General features: G+C 41.0%; 1 protein-coding gene across 3 annotated transcripts in view; it reads left to right on the forward strand.

The window, feature by feature from the left end:
• The window catches only part of PTPRG (protein tyrosine phosphatase receptor type G), a 404,332-nt gene that overhangs the window by 77,826 nt on the left and 306,804 nt on the right, over nucleotides 1-19,702 (forward strand). For all 3 annotated transcript variants that reach the window (XM_061354220.1, XM_061354222.1, XM_061354221.1), the window contains exon 3: nucleotides 12,678-12,782. In XM_061354220.1, coding sequence (XP_061210204.1) covers nucleotides 12,678-12,782 — 105 coding nt within the window. The remainder of the gene's footprint in view (nucleotides 1-12,677; nucleotides 12,783-19,702) is intronic.

Consider the following 19,702-nt stretch of genomic DNA (forward strand, 5'->3'; position numbering starts at 1 on the left):
CTAGAGCCAGCTCTGCTGGAAGCTAAGCTTCTCGCAGTTTCTTGGCATTCAGTAGATCTGCTTAAAGTAACTCCTTATCTCATGCTTGTATCTTCCTTTTAGAGCAGTACAGGAATGAGGGGGTTGTGCTCCATGTGGGCAAAGATGGACAAAGATGGTCTTTGTGTACACTCTGTTAAGATGGATATCAATTTTCAGATGTGCTCTACATCAGTCTTTATTTTCCTGCAGCTTTAAATCTAATCACATACAGTAGATGATATTTTACTAATCACAGTTAACTTTTTCCAGTAGCTATTTCAAGTCCTGTGCTCAAATCGGATTTGGTTGTCAGTTGGTAAGTCGCTTCAGTCTATAGATACCTCTTTGTAATCCATCAGTTTGTTCATCAGAGAAAATTACAATGTCAAGAGCCCTCTTCCCCCACCTCCTTGGAATGTTGATGCATGTTTTTTGAAGAAGTCATGAAAGGATTTAAATCCAAAGCTGAAAAGCCTGACTGGAACTGATTACTTTGAGCTTCTTGTTTACAAAATACAAGTTTGGGGTTAAAAAGAGAAAGAAAACAACATGAGGTTTTCTTATGAGTAGTCTTACTTTTGATTTCCCTCGCAAAGGCTGTGGTGTTTATGAAGAATGTGAAAAAAGAAGAATAATAAAAGCAGATTTAATGAACAGCTTTTTTTTGAGGAAAAACTCGTGTTTGATAGCTTGTGCAGTGTTGATTGAAGTTCTTTATAGTTGTGAGGTGCAGCTTTGCAGATCCCTGTGATGGACAGGGCGAATGCTGTCACAGAACAAGCACTGATACACCTTCAATGTATAATGCATTTGTAATTCTAAAAGTAATTTCCTTATTATAATGTATTTTAAAATTGTTTAGATTAAGATAGAATATCTCTTGTGCACAGAAAGAAGATATTAATATCACAAGCTAGAACATAGGATATTGCCATGAAGAAATCTGTTAAAAAAATGGAAAAATGAATCTGTGTTTTAACACTGACACCAGGTATAGGGGAAACGGGATATTCTTACAGTTCTCAGTGAAAGCATAAAAGCAGCATAAAACATGGAAATAGCAACTCTGGAACACATGCACACACTCTGGAATTAACCTGCCGGGGGGGGGGAGGGGAGTTATTTTCTTGAGTAATTAAACTTTCTGTGGGTATTGAGGATCATTTTGGAGCTTTCTGAGTCAAGTGGGGACTAAGTATAAAGCTGTGTTGTAATTAAATAGACAAGCCAATCTGCCTGGGAAGTGAGAAACCTGTAACACTCAAACCTTGCTTTCTGCAGGTGGTCCAAAGTCTTTGTGAGGATTCTTATGATCCATCTTCCACAGCACAGTGCTTTTGTTGTGTAATTTAAGTGCTTGTAATGACTGTAGTATTAGTGACACCGGAAACTAGGGAATGTTGCAGAATAGTTGGGGATGGAATGGGAGGGGGATGAGTTTCTGTGCCTGAGCCCTGCTGACAAGTAGTGCTTTAGGGGAAGTGAATGCTTGGGCACTGAGTGTGCATCTCTCTAGCTTTCCTCTACCCTGCCAGAACTGACTTCACTCTTGTTGGCCTGGCAGTGTGGGACTGTTCGAATTGCTCAGGGGGGCTCTTTGCCTCTCTACTCATGATCACTTAAGCTATGGTCTCTATGCTCAGCCAGAGGTGATCTGCCACTCAAGCAAAGCATGAGTTGCTCCCAGAACCTGTACGCACTGAGCATCTCTTCTCAAACCTGCCCCTTGCCTAAAAGATGGTATATAGTTGAGCTCTCACCATGCCTGCCACGAGGTGAAAGCATCTCTTTGTTCCTTATGGAGCTCTTGATCTCCTCCTCTTTCACTCTTGTGCCATGAGAGCACTTCTTGTCTGAAGATCAACGCTTATGAGTGCTCTAAAAATCTAACTCTTTATGAGGCTTGTTATGAAAATGGATGTATGAAACAAGGGTTGGAGAGTAGAGTGGAGCATTTGAGATTCGAGCATATGAGCATGGGTCATGCTGTCCAGAGCAGAGCAGGGCACAAGGTTGGTGTTAAAGATGGTTTGATTTATTCCATGAGTTTTGTGTCATCCCCCATTGTCCCTCCCTCCCCTGCCCTAGGTCTTAGATTTTTGGTAAAAAGATTGATTTTTTTTTTCTTTCTTTTTTTTTTTTTTCCTTTTCCTTTTGAGTAATGGGCCTCAAACAGCATGTGGCACTGCAGTGACAGTCTTGCCAAAGACTGTCTAAAACTGAGTTATTGCTTCCAGTATCTCTGTGCATGTGCCCCCAGATAGCAATTGCCTTTTTCTGCAGTGGTATTGCAGCATGAACTTTCATCTAATTCATTATCCACCCTAATGCTCAAGTCTTTCTGCATTACTGCTTTCTAAACAGCAGTCTCTCACTTCATTCCTGCACTGATTATTATTTCTCCCCAACTGCATAGCCTTACATCTATCTTCAGTGGAATGTCTCACTTACATCAGCCCATTTCGCTGAGCTTGCCAGACAGCTGAATATTTTTGAGGCATTCTTGCCTGGTTCTCTTTCTCTTGGTTTAGTAACATTTACTGTGGCGTTAGCTTTGTCCTCCAGATGGTTAAATTGGTTGTATAGGAAAGAACAGTGACCCTGTGCCTTTTCAGGCTGTGCTGCATACTATCTCTGTATCATTACAAAGCGTGCACCGGTGCTGGCCATTTTTATCTATTTGCTTCATCTGAGCTCTATTACTGCTTTTTTTCTGTTCTTGCTGCCAAAGGCCTTAGTGCTTTTGCTCTTAGTAGTGTGAGGTTTTGTGTTGAGATCTTTATTTTGCATTCTCTGGAGACAAATGGCCAAGGAACCAAGTATTACTTTTGGATCCTAAACAGACCCTCCTGCTGGGAAATATCCAGAAAACTTCTTGCCAGGGTGAAAAACTAATGGTAAACTGCACAGCAAAGGTGGAAGTTAGACTCATTTTACGGATCAGCTCTGTAGTATTTATGTCTTTTTCCCTTTGAACAATGGAACTAACTTGGAAGGAAAGGAGAGAGTTCTCTAAATGGTAGGTCATGTTTTTTGGGGCATATGTCCCTGAGTAACAACTTGTTCAGTCAGCACAAAAAAGCTCTATTTATCTCAGTTTTCGCTTTAGATCTGTATTTTGGGAAATAAATGTGGATGAAACCCTTTGCTACAAAATCTGTATGTAATGCAAGCTGTCAACCTAAAAAAAAAAGATTAAAAAAAGCCTGTTTTGTCGATCAGAAGCCAAATTAAATACATTTTTACACAAATAAAAAGGAATGCTTGTTTGCTTTGTTCTGCTCAGCTTTTAAGATTTATCCTAAAATAATTTTTGTGGATCTGGCTGGAATTCCTGTCACATGCTAGAGGCACTAAATCTGGCTACCTGAGCTCTACTGATCTGTTTCAGTGCAGAGTGATACAAATCTCAAGTTATTTCTGCTCAATCTGGGGGAGCATGCTGGTTTATGCCCTTCCATCTTTCCTCCAGGAGATTGCAGCTATAGATGGTGAGACCTGACTGCAAACTGAGAGGAAGATATGTCACAGTGGGACTAGAGCATTTCTCCTTTCTTTTCTTAAATAGTTCTTTATTGAGCTTTCCACCTTCTGCATTAATTTGAGAGCCTGAACCAAATAACCAGGAAGGGATTCATGTGGCCTCACTTTATTTCCCACAGTCAATAAATTGTTAAATGGGCCAAAGGACACGGGTTAAAAAAATCATTTTATATAAAGAATGAGGGATTTTTATTAGCTGACAGAGCCCCTGTCTCTGAAGACTTTATAATGGGGCAAGTTTGATCTCATGCCATGCAGTGGGAGCAGCTCCATTGGCTTCATAAAGTGCCTCACCATTCTCCATGTGAATGAAATAGGCACCGTGCCCTGCTTTTCCTGCTGAATGAATGCTGGGCTTGCTGCTCCTTCTGTCTCAAACGCAGGTGAGTTTGAAGGGGTGCCTTGGGGTGAGGACTCCATGCAGTGTCGATGCTGAATTCTCCAGGAGAGATCTGGCATGATGTTATACAAGTGCAGAATCTCTAGATGGAGACTGTTGAAGTTGAGCACAGAAGGCCCTTGTGTGTAGATACATGCTTGTCTTTACTGATAAAGCACAAAGGTGGCTTTAATGGGGTGATGACATGAGTAAATGAAATTGAAGGCTACCTATGGGGAAGTAGGAAAGTGTCTGACAAGAGGGCAGCCCAGGTGGACAAAAGTTATGCACAGAGCAGGTCTGCATCACAGCATCCTTGCTGTGTTTATTTGGATGAGTATAGTAAATGGTTTTTTTACCAAGATACTTCATGTTCTGTTATTTAGGGAAATCTGTTTTGAAAATGTAATGAGGCTGTACCAGAACAAATACTGGCAGAGGATACAGGCAGATTATTTCCAGAGCAGAGAGGTCGGACTGGTGATTTTACATGAGTTTGTGTGGTTTTGTGAGTGTTACTGGGTTTAGTGAAATAAAATTGGTATGATGCTGCATTAAACAAAGAATTGAAGGTACTACATTAAGGTCACATTTATTTGCTAGGCAGAGGATGCTCCTTTAACACTATGTATGCTGCAGCCACCTGAGGATGAGAGAGGTGGTTCCAGCCATGGTGTTGCCTGTTACAAACCCGTTAAGGTTTAGGGTACATGGAATAAGGCAAAAAATGAAGTAAAACTCCTTTAGGTATTGTTAATTCACCGTACATACAAGTTTGCATTATACACACATAAACCATGACATGAATGAAGAAACCAAGATAGCCCTTTCTCAGTGTGCCTGTGCCGATAGATTGAGGTCTCTTCTGCACAAATACACTGTGGTGTTTCTGGATTCCAGTTTTTCCAAGCTTGACTTCAAGGCTTCCCTTAGGGAAACAACACACAGACGTTGGAGCTGGCTGTGTGAACAGCCGTTTTGCCCCGATAACTGAGTTTTCATTGCCATGGTTTACTCTGACCAGGCTAACCCCAGATGCTGGAGAACCGAGTTTATCTGTTTTCTCTGTAATACCTGCTGTGATTCAGCCAGCACTGTCTTAGAGAGCATTAGCTTTCCTGTGGAAGTCAGCCTTGATTATGAACCTCTGCTCTGAAATTTTCTTTCTGTTTCTGCGTCACGCATTGTTATGTATAAAATTCAGAGGTGACAGGACCCTTGTGAAGTACAGCATGGAGAGGTGATGAACAAGGATGAGGGTTCTTCCTTTTAAGAAATGCAGATAATGATGGTTAACAGGAGACTGACTGTGAAGGATGCACAGACCAAGAGTTTTCAAGGTTACAGAGTTCTCAGGTGCTCCCAATTATTTTCCTGTCTGACTACCCAAATCACAAGTGTCTAAAATGAGTGCAACTTTTACCATTTAATGGGCATTAGTCTTCTTCAGGGTATCTCAGCTTAGAAGCCTAGAATGCCAGTGTGCTTGAAAAATTCATCTTAAAGGTAAATGGAGTGGATTTCTTGGTACAGGGAAGAGTTGAGAAACAGTTTAGTAGGATAAAGATTTTTGGTGTGTATTTGGATAAACACAACTGGGTTTGATGTGTTTGTGGTTCTTCCTAATGGGGGATGCGTGTTCCTGGAGCTGGGGTCCTCAGACTTGGTTTGTTTGGCTGTCACCATCACATGTTGTCAGCAGTGTGACGTGAACCATAGCTCTTCCATCTTGGAGGACGTGTGCAGTTGTCTGGGTGTTTTTTTTTTCTGCTCACCATTTCTGCATTTTTCCCAGTGGAAGAAATAACAGAGTGGGGTGGTTTTTGGTTTGTTTCTTTTTTTTTCATGAGGTGTTACTAACCTGTGTATAAAATTGAGTTCACTTACTGCAGTCTGAGAACCCTTAGCTTAAAGGTATTCCCCAGGTGCTCTGGCAGAGTTCTGTTACAGGGCACTGTCCTCCTGGAAGGGGTGATGTCGCAGTTGTTTTAATTTGTGTGTGTTTATCTTGAGATGGAAGTTGTTGGCACTGTAGGTTATCTGGCTGACTTTGCGCATTCCTAGTAGAAGCACTGCAGGTGATGCCAGTTGACTTCAGTGGTCCAAATTCACCAGCTGGTCCAGATTCACCAGCTATCTGTCATATCTTGCACAGCTGATGCTAGCAAGTATAAGCCGTGAAAACTCAAAATCAAGCCCTTTCTAATCATCCCGCAGCATCTGTCTCTTCTTGGCCTCCCAGGCTTCTTTTTCTGAGTCCCCTTGATGGAGCATCATTAATGCAACTTGAAGTTGCCTCACTGTCTTGCTAATGAGCTTTGCTAACCTTGCTTATAAAGCCAGGCAGGCTGAGAGAAGGATTCCTGGGAACTCACGACTGAGGAAACTGCTTTTCCTTGGGAGGGCATTTGTTCTGCTGGAGAAATGCTGGTAGCACTGGGTATTGTGGTACACTTGTGTGTCCTTATGCTGGGTTGCCAATAAGATTTGTTCTGAAGGAGGACACTTTCCTGTCACCCTTAAACACTATCATTTGTGATGTATGGAAAGAACTGCACAGAAAACCTGTTTTCTGTTGCTTGTCTACATCAGCCATAGTGCTTTGAGACTTGGATTGTATTGATGCTTTGGAGCAATAGAAAATTTCATTACAATTAATTTGCTGGCTTTGAGCTCAACAGGTTGCCAAGGGTTAATGCACCTACTGACTGGGTGTTTTTGTTTGGGATAATTTTATTTTAATTCCACTAGTTAATTTAATCCTAACAGTTCGACAGCATGTTCCCTGGACTGTTCTTCATCTTCAAATTGCAGTCTGCTGGTTAGTTTCTGTAACGGCCTGCTGTGCTCTGCACTTACATTCTTGTTCTGAGGATTTGTGGTGTTACCACATCGTTTGTTGGACACGTGAACAACAGAGAATGAATGGGGTGGAAAATCGCCATGTCATTTTTAGGAATAGACCTGTGGAATTAAGGGGCTGCTTGGGTGACTGTCATCTGGGAAAGGGATATACCTATCTTGGCAGATTAAGCATCTGGGTGTCTGTTATTTCACTTACGAAAAACTTATTTGTAGCTCCCATATTACATTAATGGAAAGCTGTGAAAATTGCATATGCATTCATAGGAGAATAGATTTTGTCTTTTATCTGATAATCAGAAGAAATCTCTGCAGCATAATCAAAGGAAGAAGTCTCATTCAGAATATAATTTGTTGATGCTGTCTGACCACCATATGCTGCTTTAACTTTCATCCTTCTTTGGCAAGATATAAAATAATCTGCAAAATATGGAAATCCGTGGCTGAAGAGTCTGTTTAAAAGTAATGCACTATCAAAATGGATTAGCTGTGCCTGAAATATTTCTAGATTTATTTGCTGTCGAAGGGTGGTAAAATATTTAAGGCAAATAGCCTAGTTTTGTTTAGGAAGTGGTCTTTGAAAGAGCTTAGAGAGATGAATTTAACCATTATTTATTTTAATTGTTCAGTATTATAAATCTGTTTCCTATCAGGGTTTTGGGTTTTTTTTTGCCTCCTCTCTTTCTCGCTTCTGTCCCTTTTGACAACACTTACTCTAAGAAATTGCCCAGAAGCCTGAACTGTTTTTAGCAGAGTGTGTGTTACAGTGCATAGTACTGCAGTGTCTTCAGCTTATCTGCTTCTCTTTAGCACAGTCCAATTAAAAATACAGTAAATGCACCTAGATAAAGATGCTGCTTTTTTTCCATGAGGCTTGCTTGAAGCTTTAGGCTTGCAGATGGCTTAGTGTCTTGGCTTACTGATCCCTTAAACCCCATTTAAGAGATGATACGAAAGCCCTTCGGGTAATGTGTCTGTGCCCCCTCCTCCTTTTAAAATGCAGTGTTGTGCAGTCCTGCAAGAAAATAGGGGCTTTCTTGGTTTTGAGAAGTTTTGCATTTACAGGCATTGATTTCATACAGAACTAACTGCTAACCTTCTGTTAGTGGGTTCTTTTGCTACTCTCTTAACAAGACCTTATTTTTTGACCTCCTGCTTTACGTGTTTTCACAGTGTGACTTTACTCTGGATTCCAGTGGTCAAGTCTCTTCTTTCCAAAGGCTGGCTTGTTTTCCAGCAGCAGCACTTGGTTGAACCACATCAGTTAAAAAGTGTGTCTGCATTTGGGACTAAGACTAAAACTGATTTGGCTGATAGTGTGGTCCACTGTGGCAAGGAATGATTATGAGGTGGGCAGTGTGTGTACCTTTGACTTTGTACTGTTTTAATCGGAACAGCTGAAAACAGATTTGTGTGCAACCCTTGTCTTCAAAGAAGGCTTAAAAGAATCTGAGTTTGGCATGCAGTCCGGTTAATCTACCATCATAACTAATGATTTCACCATTCAGACATTAAGTATTGACCTTAAAGGATTTTTCTTGCATAGCTGATGGCTTGATACCTTTTAAACACTAATGCCAAGGGTATAATCTCTCTGAATGGTATAATAGCTTTATATTTAAGGTAGATTGGGGATAAAATTTTGTGTTTTCATGTGAACTATGAATATCAGTAAGGTATTCAGGCAGGAATTACCTTATCGTACCTTTGAGGGCACTTATCAAATAATTTTTATTGGAAAGTTAATATGTTGAGACAGAATGAATGGAAAACTGATCGGAATGCTAAGGCGTATCCCAGCATTACATTGCTTTTGCTGTCTGCAGATCTGCAGCATGGGCTGATTCATTTACCACATCATCTGAAATCATGTAGTGTTCAGGACCGATTAAAATTATATGAAATTATGTGTAAGAGATTTCTCCATGTTAGCTTTGAAGGATGCTTTCTTTGCAGCAGCAGCAGTTCTTGTAGGCACAGCACAAACTCAACTGACTGCATGTGTCGCACTCCATAGGGACCAACGCTGTACCAGCAGCCAGAGGAGTTGATCAGGATTTAATTTCACGCTTGTGTATCTGAGTGTAAGATTGGTCCCTTCTCTTTTAATCGTGTATCTGCAAGTCTCAGACCATATATTATGGTATTCATTACTCCTCTGTCATCAGCACTGGTGTGATGTATTAAATGAAACCCTGTAGGGCAAGGGCTACTGCTGTCCCTTCTTGCTGCCTCCTGCTCTGTGTGTGTGTACCCATAATCCACCCCACCCCTCTAATTTGGCTGTTCCATTTTGAGCCTTCCTGGAGTATGATCCTGCCTCTCCTATTGTCCTGATTTTTCACTTTCCCAGCTTTCCCAGGGCTTCCAGAAGAGAGGAGCTTCCCCGTCTTTGCACTGTGCCAGGCCAGCCTGGCCAATTGCTGGCTTTTCTCCAGCATCCAGTTATTGAAGGAGTGGAGCAGGAAACCACTTGGCTGCTCCTTGTTCTTGAGCTGTTAACTGCCTCCCAGCTGAAAGAGACTTGTGGAAAACCGTAGTGATTGGTGCTTGTATAACTTAACTTCCTTAAATGCTTCCTCCAAAACTTATTTGGATGTTGGGAACACTGGAACATGTCAGTTGAGTTCAAGTCCCTTGAAACTGTAGAATTGGAGCATGTCACAAAAAATAAGTGCACTCTAATGGCTGGAACTGAACAAAATGTTTTCAGTGAAGGAAGGAAATTCGGTAAGACTCAGATGCCCATTAAACTTTCACTGGTGGTGGTGTGTTATTTTGGTTGGAAGATACATTCCCAATCCCCCCCCCTCAAATCTGGCAGAAGTAATGATTCTGCCTGAAACATAAGATATTTTTGATGCATGAAGCACTTTGTTCTTTGAAATGACTTGAATGCTTTGGCTCTTTCAAACCTTTATCTGAAAAGCCACGGTATGCTGTGTTCTGAACCTTGTACTTCTTCAGGCGTCCACTGACCCCAGTTGACACTGCAGAACAAAAGCACCATGAGATTGTGTCTGGTTTCCTGATGACTTCACCAGTCAAAGATATTGCCAACGATAGCTACTTGTTCTCACAGTGTTTTCTCAGAGTATTTGTGTGGCCCCACACAAATCTATGGCCTCACCATGGACAGGAGGCAGCTTAGGGAAGAAGGTGGTTTCATGATTTTTGATAGAGATAGACCATTCCTTTCCAGTTCACAGCATTACCAGAGATCTTGACCTATCATCCTTTTCTCAGAGTTGCTGCAGCACTCTAATAAGCATATGTTTTCTCTGTATTGCTAATGACGACTGAATTAGTGCACGTTTGTTAGGGGGCTATTGAGTTTAGTGTTGGGCTGCCCAACAGTGATGCAGGATTTTACTTGGAACAGGATGTTCCAATTTGTTTCTTTTTCAGTATTACAGAAGGTATTTACTGGTACAGCCAGCAGGTTCCTTCGCACAGTTCTCTTGATAAATACTTGAGCTCTCCTCTTGGTTTGTAACATCCTTTTTGGTGGAAATAAATCTGTGTACAGCGTGGCTCTTCACCATTTATTAGTATAGATAAATGTACAAATCTATTGAGTGTCTATGCAGAAAACTGAAAGTGCATATTTTGACAAGGATATCAGGTTTTTAATTGCATAATTAAGATGCTGACTGAAGCAAATATTCAATTTCACATTAAAGTTAGGCATTAATAAAGGCTTGGATTTGCATAATTTAGTTTTCTCCACAGAGGATACTGGAAATCAATGGCATGATTCATAGTCATACCATGGTTGCCATGTGGCTTTTTGATGGTTCAAGCTCGAAGTACAAAGGGTTTTAAAACTTCAGATGTTTTGTGCTGACTCAGAGCCTTTTTGCCTTCAACAGATATAGATTATTTAGATACAGTTTCTTTCTTCTGATGGTAAGCACACAGAGGAGCTCGCTGAGCTCCTGCAAAAGTACCTTATTCTGTGGAGGAGGTAGGGTAAAATCTTTGTTCTGCCTGCAGAATGAAGATTCTGTTCTTCTCTGGGTAGCAAGAACCCACAACTATTTTCTTCCTTTATGAGGAGGATGCTTGGAAGAAAGCTGCTGTTGTCTTTCATATTGTGATAAGGAGGGACTTTAGGTCTGTTTCTCAGCACATGTGATTTTTAAGTGAATAATCACACCAGTTTTTCTGATAGCCTTTCCAGCCACCCACCCAGTTATTCCTGTGCTCCCTTCCTTGTAATTTTATGGTTTCTGATCTTAGCTCAGATTTTCTCAGTTTCATTTGGTTTTGAGTGTTTTTCATTCAAAATGGTTTGGGTCTCCATATCCATTACCTGTCATTTCCCATTGGCCACTTGTTGCATCCCAAACTGGTAAATATAGTGGTGCAAATCAGAGGATGAAAAAATGCGCTATAGTGTTGCCTGCAAACCCTGGTAGCATGATGTGTTCCAGCATTTCTGGTTTGCAGCCTGGAGCGAATTAACATTTAGAGAGTTGCCAAGGAATTCTTACTCTTGGAAAAGTCATTCGAATCAGAGGCTCATAATAAATTTCACAATTAGTACCTTTGCTCGCACAAGAGAAAATTTGGCAAGGGCAAACCTGTAATGGCTTTCCTGAGGTTGCATGACTTTTCCTACCACTTCAGGATTCCAAAATCTGTAGAAACCCATTATCCACACTGCAGAGTGAAGGTTGTCTATAGAGCTGTTTAGCTTGACAGCCCTCTGACACAGCTACTGTGGTACAAAGGAGATGCCACCCAGAAGCTTTTCTAAAGGGAAATAAAGCCAAATTCTGAGTTACTGGTGCATGCTGTTCCATGAAGTCCTGTTACAAGCTTTGTTTCAGCCCAGTTGTACTTGACCTAGGAGTGGAAGGGAATTCAGTGCTTCGTGACTCTGTACAGGTAGTGGTGCTTTATGTGGCTTCCTGAAGTTTTAATTTGAATTACACAGCTAGTTTCTTCCTGATCAAATAAGTGGTTTGGGATCAGCTGAAATTGAATTTCCACAGAGCCGGTTGGTGCTTACTGGTTCTTTGCATTTATTGTCATTTATTATAGCACAGAAGTTTTTAGCTTTGGTGCTCTGAGGAAGGTACTTGAATTTATTGCAGACTTTCTACTGACATTTTTTTATTCACACATCTCCAGTTTGGTTCAGTCAGATGCATAGAAGCAATAAGCAAAATTTGCACATGAAACCCAAAGTTTTCATGGAAGCTATGCATTACTCTACGGGAAAACAAATACATACTGATGTATGAAAGGAAAACCCTGGGGTACAATGTAGGATGCATTCTTTTCTGGTTTGATAATGAATTTAGTTCATTCTAGCTTGTGAAGTTTTACAATGATCTGAAGGCTGTACATGGAGGAGATTTGTGTGGTCCTCAGTGGAACTGTTGTACTTGGGATTTTGAGATGTGGTTTAAAATAGGTGCAGTTATGATAACCAGGTTAGCACTATAGCAGCATATTCTACCTGCTTGCATCATTCTTTTCAGGATCTTAATAATTTCTGCATTGAATTACAGCTGGTAGTTTGATAGTCACTAGCAAAGTAAGGTGCCTTTTGGGTCTAGACAGAGAATGTTTGGTCAGAAGTCATTGCTTATAATTGTTTGTTTGTGTATATCAGAATGTCCTTATGGAAATCACTGGATTTATGCATGCATGTGCCAGATCAGAATAATGGCATCAGTGAGTCCTCTCTTCTGTGAATCATCTTTGGGTGATGGGTTTTCATAGGTGAGGAACATGTCAATTTTTTTTTTAAGCAATGCAAAGTCTGTAGTTTTTGCTTAGGAAAAGTTTAAGCTTCACAATGGAAACTCCAGGGAGTAAATATCACATTCCTAATGATCTCTACTTCTTCCCTTCCCAGCTCTGACTGAAGGTTATGTTGGCTCTCTGCATGAAAACAGACATGGTAGTTCTGTGCAGATACGGAGGCGAAAAGCTTCGGGGGATCCTTACTGGGCATACTCAGGTGAGTTGACTTCTTCAGAGGACTGAAACTTGAAATATGCTCCAAATCAACCTGTTTACTTGCTTCTTGTTACTGCTATGCTTAGAAACAGCTTAAATGAGTTTTACAATGTATTTTCTTCTGCTAACTTCCTTACAAACTCCCTCTACACACATCCTCTCCTTTGTGTTCCTGCATTTACCTGTAGGATTTGCCTTATAACTCTGCTCCCTCTCTGTCATCTTTAAGTTTTTTAACTCAGCCTTTAAAAGGATTATTCCCACACACTTTTCTGTACTCTCCCTGTCCAATCAGTAAGCTCACCCTTTGCTTACTCTGTCAAGATTCTAGGAAGAGTAAGAATCCATATAATGCATCCAGGTAAAAAAACCAACAAACCATATGTATTTTACAATCACTTCTTTGTGTGCATGTGTTTTTCTGGTAGTGTATAATGATGGATTGAGACATGTCTGTGCAGCATCGCACCAGGGTGCGATGCTGAGAAGGTAGGATGTTGGTGGGTGCTTTACTGTTTGTCCCACTGCTCATAAAAGTCTTACGGAAAACCTGATGTATCTGCTCAATATTTAAATGCCCCAAATCAAAATATACTTCAGATTGATGTCTTTGTATGGTTTGACAGTTGGTTCAGGTTTAGAGAATATCAGGTCTGTATTTGAAGTTGTTAACATGATTTCAAGTTGTTGGGTTTATTAATGGTTATGTTGGCTCTGGAAAAATATATCTAGAAAGCTTTTATGAAGATTTTGAGCATCATAATGAGTTTGCATGTTTTGGAAGTTCTGAGATGCATTTCAAACGTTTGCTGCTTGTCCAAGAGGAATGTTGTGCAGGCCTTCAGGTTTTAACTGAAGGAAAAATATTACATTCTAAGAAGCCTGAATACTGATACCAGATAAAGAGGCAAATTTTTTTTTGACTGCCAGCTCCCCTCTTTTATGCAGACCATAAATCTCATTGGAAATAAATGATTACAGGTGAGCTTAGATATTTTGTTCCATTAATAATCAAACTATCAGATGTGACAAGTTTTCTCTGTTAGATCTCAAAATGCAGGCTGTCTCATTTGCGAATGAAGTCCCACAAGTAAAAGAAATCTAAGGATTTTAGTTATATGGGATAAATGACCACTTTTTGTGATGGACAAGTATTGCCACAAGATAAACTTTCATACCGCAACTTAATAATGTCTTAAGATTTTAAGAGCCCAGATTCATGAAGAGTACAAATAAGCAAATAGAGGGAAAATTTGTATGTTGGAAGGAATGGCCTGGTCCTGTTTGCTGTCCTGTGTAAAATACTGCAGGTGCCACTTGGCAGGCTCATTTTGTGTCTGTTACTGTAAAATGTTTGAAATATTCATTTTGGGTAGTTAAATGAAAATATTTTTAAAGAGGGCAAAACACTACTGGAATGATTTTGTTGTTGTATGTGTCAAAACTCTGCTTGAATTACTGGACTTCTTTGTACCAGTCCTGGCTTAAAAATAAAAGGGGGAGGAACACTGCCAAAACAAACAAACCCACCACACACCAGTTTATGCGTAGACGGTTTTCCTTATTCTGTTTTTGTGATGTTGTTCTTCCTTTATGAGTAACATCACTTGTTCACCCTTCCATAAAAGGTTTTACCACCCCTGAATCCTTTTAGATTTATGTCAACATAAAATATATATTCCTGATGTGTAATTATACCTTACATTTTTGGGTTTTGCATCCTTTTGTCTATTGATAAATCTCCTGCTTCTGGGAGGAAAATAGCCTGTCTGTTTTTCAGAGAACAGATAGTGACTTATCAGATGTCAATCACTAGAGATTCTACCTGATTAGTGCTAACTAATTACAACTTTTTTGTCACTGTTGCTGATAAAAGGAGTACAGTAGGAGATGGAAAAGGTGGAAATGAGGTATTTACTAGCACTTGTCAAGAAACCAGAAGAGGATATAATATTATTTTACCTGGATGCTTTGTCAAGCTGCTATTAGAGCAGTGACCTGAATGCCATTTGGAGGGAATCTGGTTTGGGACCAGGTATTCCAGCTGCAGAACTTGGGTCTTCACTAAAAGTTTTGTGACATGAAATACGGGTGTGAGCAAACAGCCCTAGGTACTTCATGCTCTGACTGTATAGGTTGTGCTTATACTGCATCTGAACAAGCCCAACCTGGGAGCGAATGGAGATCTGGTGTCCTCCTAAGCCATGTTGTTTGTGCCTGCAAGGAGGAGCAGCTCTGCCCCACTGGGCCCCATGCAGAGGGCACGGGAGCAGGAGAGCAGGGCCATATGCTGAGTGTGAATCCTGAGATGCAGGCAACGGTTTGGGTTGTGTTTGAGAGGGAAAATGCAAAGGCAAGTAGAGTGTTGGGAAAGAGTTATTTCTAAAGGAATTTTCTAGCGTTGCTGCTGTGTCCTGCAGGAGGCTCAGTACAGCCAGCATCTCCCTGAGAAAGGGCGGGAATTAACATGAGCAATTAGGTGGGGAAAGGAGCCCATGCTCTGTAAGAAATTAGATGTGTCTACAGGCTGCTGCTTTGTCATGGCTTTTTATATGTAGGAGTTTATCTTTCCTCCCCTCCCTTGGATCCTTCCAGCCCCATGTGGGACTTTCAGCCAGTTCAGCCTTTCTTATCTAATTCCTTTTTTCCCTATTTGCTCACTGAGGGACCAGAGGTAATGAAAATGCCAAGCTTCTGTGTTTAGGTCGAAGATGGGAATAAATGGTGGGTAGCAGAGTCCAGATGCCAGACAGATGTTTGTTTCTAGCCGAGCACAGTGAGGAGGATGATCATGTTATCTGTTTCTTTCTCCTTGCTTCTTTATTCCCCAGAATATTTCCCAAGAACCCTTAGCAGGGCTTGGCTAAGCCGTTTATGTGCTAACAACATTTGTCCTGTGGGTAGGGTTTTGGACATGACTAGGAAGTTGACATCAGATGAGCCTACAGAGAGCAGAAACTTTACTCTGCAGTAAGCAATTAGCTTTGTCAGTGGTTTCCAAGCTCTTCTACAGACATTATCTGGTAGGCTGCTTCTCTTCCCTATCCTCACTTGGTTAGGCCAGCTCCCCTCTGGATAGCTGTACAACATCTGCTGGCCCAGCCCCAGCAATTACAGGCAGTGAAGAAAGTTACACTAGACTGTGTGCTGGTGAATCTGAAGCTTCTTCTAAGGGAATTTGCCAGTGGGAGTAAATTAGACCAGAGCAGCTTCTGCCAGACCTCAGTGGACAGCCAGCTGTTGAACACCAGTATTGACCAGCATGCCCATGTCTCTGCTGGGCCTACATTAGCCTGAACTATGGCTTTATATTGATTTCAATTGATCTGCACTGATTCATAGCAGCAGAGGCCCCTCAAGTTTACAGCTGTGCCTGCCTGCTTGAAGTGCTTTTGTGTGTTTGGACTTGAGTGTTCCGTAATAGATCCTGAGGTGGTGGTGGAGAGGTCTGGAAGCAGACAGCAGGCTGTGGTTTTCCTGCCTGGGGGTGGAAAAAGGGCACAGCTGTCTTGCAAGGAGCCCTCAAGTCTTTACCTTCCACAAGATATCTGTCCTACGCTGTGCTTTAAGAGCAAATCCTCTGTGGCCTGTAGGAAAGCCTTCTGCTGCTCCATGCTTTTGTGGAGGGTGGGTGGTTCGGGAGCTGATTTAATCTCTGGGGAATTTTCATAAGCAATCTATAGCATTACCATCCGCTGCCTGGTAATGTGCCTTTTCTAAGGCCCAAGTGTTTAGAGAGGGTAAATGTTAGTTATTGATCAGGAGTCAGGTAACAGTCATGTCTGTAACATTTGCATGATGTCCCAGTGACTATGACTCCAGTGCCCATACTGTGTGTGTCGTGGACAAAGCTGCAGAGCAGCACCACAGAGTTCCCACTTCACTGTCTGCTAGTAAAGAAAAGCATTTTTAAGCCTTGTAAAATAAGCCTGTTGTCTATAGACACAGTTCTGACCATAACATTTATTCCCGTTCAGAAATAAAACCCGTAAAAAATAAAGACTAGATAATTAAATGAAGAAGGCCCATTTTAAATGGGTTCTGTCAAAAACACAGAAGGAAACACAATCAGCCTTTCAGAAGAAACTTCGTTAAGTCCACACTAGCAGCACTTTAAACCAAATTCAGGAGTGAGCAAACACTGAAAATGGAAGAGTAACTTGTCTTGAAATAGGAACTGCAAGATTGAACAGGGCCTGTGATCTCCTAGATGCTCTTTTTAGGGGTTTTCAGGGAGATTTCTCTGTGCGTGTATGTTTTGGCCAAGTATTTATTCCATGATCGTGTCTTACAGGTTGCCAAAGACTTCCTAAATTGTGACTGGCCACATTAGTTGCAGTGTAACAGGAATGTGGAATAGGCACAGTCAGAAGTAGGTGTGGATCCCTAATGTGCTTCGGTGCTGTCTTTGCACAATAATCTTTGTTAGACTAACCACTGAAAGGACAAGTTTGAAGTGATTTTTAGCACATCCTTATAATTGCTGTGGAACTTACTATGTTTCTAATAATCCATAATGGCAACAGATAGTACTTCAGGACTTCAGGTGCTGTAAGCGTGGGAGTATTTTTGTAAATATGAAGGCTGTTTAAACAAACAAACAAACACAAAATAAAACCTGAAGTCCTACAGAAACATGCAATTGAAATGTCTACCAGATCCAGACCCTTCTGGCTGGCCCTCCCTTGTGTGATGTATGCTACTTTACAGAGCGTAATATTCTAGACATGTAAAGATGCCTCTCAGTGTCAAGTGTTGCAACCATCAGTGCTGAGAGCACTTTGCTGGTGACCCAAGCAGACCCGCTACTTTGCCTTGTAGCAGCCGCAGAAATGGGTAATGAGAGGATTAGGACTTCAGAATGAGATAGCAGTATGAGATGCTGATGCAGATGCTTATATCTTAAATGATAGTAGCTCTGAAGGGCCTATAGTTACTTGTATCTGGCTTTCTATGCTGTGAAATTAATGTGAGCACCATTGTCTGAGACTGCAGAAGGCCGGAAATGGCTCTGGGAAGGCACTGCTCCTTACTCTGTCCCTCAAACTGGGGAAGGTCTTGAGTCTTCACATAAAAGGTGTGATATGTAATTTTTCCCAGTATTAACACGTATGATCAACTGGTATGGAATGGGAGGCTCCACAGTCCTTGGGCAGGATGTTGTAGGTGATGGTGCTTTAGTTGCTGGGGTTTACCAGTTGAGTTGTGCTGGCGCTGGTGCGACTGGTGTACCCGGCTCTCTTGGTGTCTGTGCTGCAAGCTGACTCATTCAAGAAGTACTCTCTTTTTAAGCATTCAAAACCATTTGGGCTCTTGGAGAACAAAAAAGCAGACACTGGCCAAGGATGTATGCATGTTCTTTTTACTTGTTCAACTATGGCTTTGTGAAGAGAACCCTATGTAGAAAATGCATACAGTTGGTTTTGCTCTTTAATCTTATGGAGTATTCAAGACATCTCTTTCCTCTTTGTACCTTTGATCTCTCATTTTCTGGGTGAAATTATTAGCGCTACTTACGATGCTTCTGTTCTTTATGTGTGTCCTTTCTGATGTTTTTCTGTCTAAAATGTTGGATCTTTTCTTTCCAAGAATCCGTGCGTCTACCATGAACATTAGTAGAAGTTAATAGAAGAAAAATAGGCTTCACAGGAGTAGGGATGACCCTGTCAGTGAGGAAAAGTGTCCATTAAGAATATGAACCATGGCCATGCTGTCTCACTAGTGGACACTATCAGTGTGTGAATGCTTTGTCCTACAACACTTAAGCAGATATTGCTGTCCTTTAAGATCCTATTATTTAAAATATAATTGGTGGCGAATATAAGAATTGAGTGTTCCTCTCAAAAAGCCATTGCTAGAATTAAAACAGGAAAGATCAGTAAAGGTTATTTCCTGAAAGGATAGTAAATGGTGTTAACTGTGATAAAATGTAACTTGCTGATGTCCTTTGTATATGTGTGAATTTCTCTCTCTTTGCTTAGATTGTTCTCATTAAATAAGCTGCTAATGTGAATTGGACAGGAAATAATCAGCACATAGTAAGGAAAGCATCAAGACTTATTGAACTGAAAGGTAACTAATGGCCTATTTGCTGCAGTCAGTATTTCACTCTTTCTGTCCCGCAGAATAATAAATCTTGATATTGACCAAAGCTCTGGCATACTGCATGCACGGTTAAAGTTCCACTGTAAGAGTACTCATCTCCATTCAATGCAGGATGGCCAAAATGAGTAGGTTCTGGCTCCTTTCCTCAGTCTTCTAAACTGACTTTCTAAAGAGGAACTAAACTGAGAGACCCAGGAAAAATATGCCCATTAATATCTGATCAGTAAACTAAGCTTTGAATGTTTCATTTGTGTTCATCAGAGATGAATGTTAGTCTTCACTGAACCCTGCTGAAACCAGCTGTGATGCATGCGTTTACACGTGCAGTCTTGTTAGAGCAGCAGTTGTTCCAGAAATCAGTGCCACACACTTTCCTAAGAGAAATGTGGTAAACCATATCTTGAGAATTTGCTGCTACTCCCTAAGCATGAACCCTGTTTTTTAGTGTGCACAGCTATAGTACTATACCGCTGTGTTTTCTCAAATAAAGAGGAAATGCCATCTGTATACCTTGGTTGTTTGTATCCGATGGTAGTGGGTCATTAGTCTCCACGTCCATGAGCAAGGCACTGTACAAATGTGCATCTTTGTATGCAGAGTCTGTATCAAAATGTGCACTTACTAGGAGGATGTCAAGGAGAATGCTTTTTATCTGTCTTTAGCTATTCTGCGTTGTGAAGTAACAAATACAAAATACTATCTTCTGTTTTACTCATGAGAGCAAAGAAACAAGTTTTCAAGTCGCTATCCTTGAGAACATTATATATCTTCTGAACCATAAGCTAGCGTGAATCAGAAATTCATAATCACATGTTT

The sequence above is a fragment of the Neopsephotus bourkii genome, unplaced genomic scaffold (genome assembly GCF_033783945.1).
Source record: "Neopsephotus bourkii isolate Nb327-2 ecotype Australia unplaced genomic scaffold, CSIRO-AGI_Nbou_v1 NB_719, whole genome shotgun sequence".
In the NCBI taxonomy this organism is placed as follows: domain Eukaryota; kingdom Metazoa; phylum Chordata; class Aves; order Psittaciformes; family Psittacidae; genus Neopsephotus; species Neopsephotus bourkii.